Source organism: Rhagoletis zephyria, unplaced genomic scaffold (assembly GCF_001687245.7).
Source record: "Rhagoletis zephyria isolate East Lansing unplaced genomic scaffold, Rhagoletis_zephyria_1.1 Rzeph_scaffold_26586, whole genome shotgun sequence".
In the NCBI taxonomy this organism is placed as follows: domain Eukaryota; kingdom Metazoa; phylum Arthropoda; class Insecta; order Diptera; family Tephritidae; genus Rhagoletis; species Rhagoletis zephyria.
In genome coordinates this window covers 660-5,485 of record NW_016183644.1, presented here as the reverse complement: position 1 = coordinate 5,485, position 4,826 = coordinate 660, and the positions used below count along the sequence as shown (strand labels likewise).

At 41.1% G+C, this 4,826-nt stretch overlaps 1 protein-coding gene across 1 annotated transcript; it reads right to left on the bottom strand.

Moving 5' to 3' along the window:
* Positions 1–1,469: 1,469 nt before the first annotated feature.
* Positions 1,470–2,778, bottom strand: LOC108382370 (lipase 1-like; the record flags this gene model as incomplete). The annotated part of the gene is made up of 4 exons (XM_017638751.1): positions 1,470–1,619; positions 1,954–2,165; positions 2,337–2,514; positions 2,598–2,778. Coding segments are annotated over 4 exons (721 nt in total), but the record flags the coding sequence as incomplete, so codon positions are not given.
* Positions 2,779–4,826: the final 2,048 nt, after the last annotated feature.

The following is a 4,826-nucleotide window of genomic DNA, read 5'->3' as shown; positions in this document are numbered from 1 at the left end:
GTGGTCGGAGAGATTGGCAGACGTATTAAGTACCATTTAAATATGTATGTATGCAGGACAATATGTATTTCGAGAGATATTTGACACGGTTTGTTACTTTGAATAAATCGCTTTGAAAAGTTTTTCTGTCCGTAGGTTGACCAGCGCATTTTAACCTGAATGTGGGCACCGGACACTATACAAGACTTCAGGGAAATAATTAAGTCTTAAATTTTTTGGCTCATCCTTTGTGAACAGTTCTCATATTTCCAATGGAATGGAATGGAATTGTGGCTGGCCGGAAAACCAAAAACAAATTTTTCCAAGCACTCTGACCGTATTGCCCATTATACTTATGGCCAAGAGACAGGATTTAGAGGAAGGGAATATATGGGTGGGAATAGAAACTCATTGCTCCTCTGCAAATTTACCAGACTCCTTTATGAATTTTAGCAGTTTTTTGAGGGAAGGAGCATATACCTCGTCCATCCTCAGTACATCCGAGCCAAAAATGTAACTTCTGAGTCTGGCGAAGGCCGGACAGTGGCAGAGAAAATGTTGTGTACTATCCTCGTGTTCCAAACACTATCCACTGTGAATGGATCGCCGATGATGCCCATGGTGACCATATATCGTCCCCATTGATTGTGACCCGTAATTAGTCATATCAGGGCTCGTATCGTTCTTTGTCTGATAAGGAATTTTGATCCAATTGGGGCGCTCCAGAGAACCGAAGTTCGCCAATTCATAAGCCAGTTGGTTACCTTAAACGCCGTAGTGCCCTGGCACTTACCGTACTTCAACTCATTCCATATTGTAACGGATTTCAGACCCACCTTACATTCCTGCACTATCTTTGAAGAGGTTCGAGCGGTTTCCAGGGCCTTTAGAGCAGCTTGACTCTCACTGCAGCTCCTGATTTTATTTCCGCGCCACCTTTCGCCAATTATCTAATCTGCCACTAAGAAAACTTTTCAATAACGCCCTATCTCTATAGAAAATATGTTCAGATAGGGAGTTTTTGAATCGGAGCCGAGATGGGGCATTTTTGAACCGAAATCGGAAGTAGGGCATTCTTGAAAAGTTTTATGAGATAGGGCGGTTTCGAAGTGGCTGCTGAGAAAGGTCGAACTTCCACTCAGCCGTCGATATGCAGTGTATCCGTACTCTGTGTTTTTCTGGGAACTACCATTATAATTGACAAGTAGGGAATAAAGTATCAAGCACTCGAGCAAAGGAGGAAGTATACTGCTCTGAGGATTTCTCTAATGTACTCCACACTTCCCTTTGCGGTAGCAGTGAACGCACCCAATTTACCAAGCTCCGTCTAGGCTCCCAAGCTCTACCCTCTTAGGAAGCTACTAAACAGCAACACTTCAATAACTGAAATTTGTTTTTTTTTCAATATCTAAACCAAAATTTCAACATTTTACCAACTCATATCTTTAAAATCTTTGTAGTACCTTAACCCAACATCCTCCTCGACTCACCTTCACAAAGCGCATTATCCGCCGCACATCATCCGCTTTGAAACGCACAAAATCGTGCAATTGCACAATTGGAGCCAACGCTTGCATTAACAGAATGCGTTCATTGTAATCGGGGTGAATAGAACACAAAACTAGGAATGCGTTTACCGCCTAAAAGCAGCCCAATGAAGGCACAAAACAAGGAAGACACAATACAGACAATGGCGTAAGAAGCATTAACGACACAATATTTACATTTTCTCCCACCACCGACCACAACAACACATGTGTACAGCAACGAAAGCACAGCAAAAGCATAACAAAAGCAAGTGCAAAAACAAAAGATAAAGCCGAGAACAAAAACAATTGCAATGTAGATAACAACAGCGCCTAAGCGTGACAAAAACAACAGCACTTTAACACACATCGACCGGTTTCCCTGTTCGTCCGTCTGTCCGTCCAACACCATTGACAACGGTAGCTAAGCATACGGACGGTACTGCACCTGGGAGTGTCCAATTAGCAGCAACTGCTGGAACGAACTCTCATTTCCAATGTGGTCCATAATGGCCGGCAGATCGTAGGCGCCCATTTCATGGAAGCTGAAGCTCCAATAGTCCGAGCTGTCGGCGCTGAATTGCGTGTGACTGCGCGCATATGCTGAGCCGCGTAAATTCGCCAGCCAAACATCGTAGTTGCGGTCGGCGAGCAGAAAAGCTGAAAGCAGCACCCAGTTAGGCGAGGTAAGGCAGGAGAAGAAACAAAACATTAGAGCTCCGGCATGTGGGTACGTTGGTGTGTGTGTGTGCGTATGTATGGTGTACACAAATGGGTCAGTGTAGGTGACAAAAGCAGCTTAGTTGAATAGAAACTACACTCCGTTCATACCTAAGCTCTTGCCCGGTCCGAGCAGCACCCAGGCGAGTGATGAAGTTAGCAGCCCGTGTACCAGCAAGACGGGCTGTTTGCCTAATTTGGGTATGCGATGCAAAAGCAGCTGATAACCGTCGGTTGTGGTGACATTGTGCACTTCCACGGCGTACTTGTGCTTCTCCAGCCAATCAGTCTATGTATGTACGAGTACATATGCAGGGTGTTTTAGCGAATGTCATCAATTGTAGGCATCTAATCGAATTGTTATCTACTTACCGTTGTCCAGTGTGAACGCCGCTCGATTTCCTTGTCGTACTTCTCTGCTGCTTTACTGTCACTTTTGCCGAAAATTGGTGGCCACAACAATGGTTTGCCCACTTCCATAGGCAGGTGCGTTGCAGAGGCTGCTGTAAGGCTGCTCGGTGTTTTAATTGGGGGCATACAATCCCACGGATATCTAACGTGTACCGTTAGTGTTAGTATTACTAGTTGGATTATTGCTTTGGAAAAATTATGATATCGCATTGAACGCTCTTGCTTGTGGTGGCTCCAAAAAAATGATTTAACGAATTTCAGTATCTTAATTCTCTTATGGAGGAGTTTTGTAGCTGTACTAACTATTTTACTCTACGTGTGGCTGTGTATGGCAGTGTTTGTCTGCGTAGTTAATCAATGTTTTGTTTTATATTTATTTTGTCGTAATCGATGAACCGTGAATTTATGATGAACATATGTATGTATTTATATCGAAGCTCAAAGTTAACAGTGATGAATTTTGTAGTAGCATTGCGCACGTACGTATATGGCCAATAAATTTTTGTTATATATAATTATTTGAGAACTTAATATTATATCGAGTCTTCAACACTGGTTCCGGCCATAATATGAGGATTCAATGGTCTTTCGTATTGGCATATTATACAGCCTAGCACCTTCGTTCTTAAAAGATACAAACTGTGAGACCTTGTTGTCGTAAATTCCGCAAATAAATCTTGAAACCCTGTCCCCATTTTTCTTTCTTCCAATAATTTTTCCCGCTTATTACAATGACCGTAAAGGCTGAATTCCATTCCAAATGGGTACCCGAAGAACTAGTAATGTAACTGGAATATGGGAAGCGATTAGTCCTTCTTCTTCTACTGCTTGTTGCCCATTTTCTGTGTAATCCAGAACCAGGCAAGATCTGCTTAGAAGCAGCGAGCCACGAAGCCAGAAACATAGATGATCATCGCCTGTTTTCAGCCGTATTTTAAAATTTTTGTGACTTAACTGAGCTTAAGCCTTTGGTGGAAAGCGGTGAGAAACTGCAAAGTGTGCAAGGCAAAGTGGTTGCCTCGCTGGGTTGAGGGGTATGGACTATATCTAAATTTACTTGCCACTCTAGGCACAGGAAATCTAAGTGGTGCATTTCTGCCCAGACTGACAGCACCACACCACCCATATGATAATCAGAGAAAACTGGGTGGGCCCTGTTATTTCATCGAAGGTGGATGGGAAACTGTGATAAGGTATCATCTGTGAGAAACCTGCCTTTAACCTCTAATTTAGGCTAGTGTATCAGGTTTCCGAAGGAAGCAGTCGACCTGGAAAAAAGTTTGTGGTATCTTATTTTCTTTTTCATGATCCTTATATTTGTTTGATTCGCTCAAGGTACTTGTTCTGTTATTTCGAAGTGGCGAAGAAAACCAAAGCCTTCATCAAGCTTCTATAAATTCCTGAAAGATATCTCCACCGCAAATTTATCTAAAATTTCGGTTATAGAACGTCGCATTTCTTCACTTGTATTTGACACAATATCTGTTAATCAATATTTGGCCCGGACGCATTTTTAATTTCCTTTGTCTCCTATAACAAGATATGGGTTTTCACAAAAAGTTTACTTAGCAACTTTTCATTCTAAGCTAGGGGATATGTAGGTTTGGAGTAAAAATGAAATTGTCCTAAATATGAAAAAAAACAATATTTAAAAACTGAAATTATAGGTAATTATATAATGTTGTATTTCTATATCAGGACACGCACATCGTTGCTTTAAATTTTAGACAGAAAGGAAATGTTCTTTCCCATGCAGCACTTTCCTTTGAATATGGTATCAGAACGGGTGACGGAGTATCTCCCATACTTAACAAAAATTTAACAATAAATTACCACATTTGACAAAGAAAGTAACAAGTACCGAATTTGATAAAAAAAAACTACCTACTCTAACTGCAACGTTGCTTCAAAAGTGCTTTTCAACTATGACTTTGCTGAATAATCAATTCGATCTTCGCGATCGCATTTCTTTGCTGGGTTAACTTATCAGTTGGTCGTTTCACTAAAGTGTGCATACTTTTAGGCATAAGCATGGAATGGATTGTGTGTAAATGTTATACATATTTATGTTTGTACATATGTATATGTATGTATGTATATACGTATGTATGTTTTTAATAGTGTTGGGAAATATCGAGTACTTTTGAGGATCAAGGTTTTTTGGTATCGATACTTTTAAGGATCGGTTAT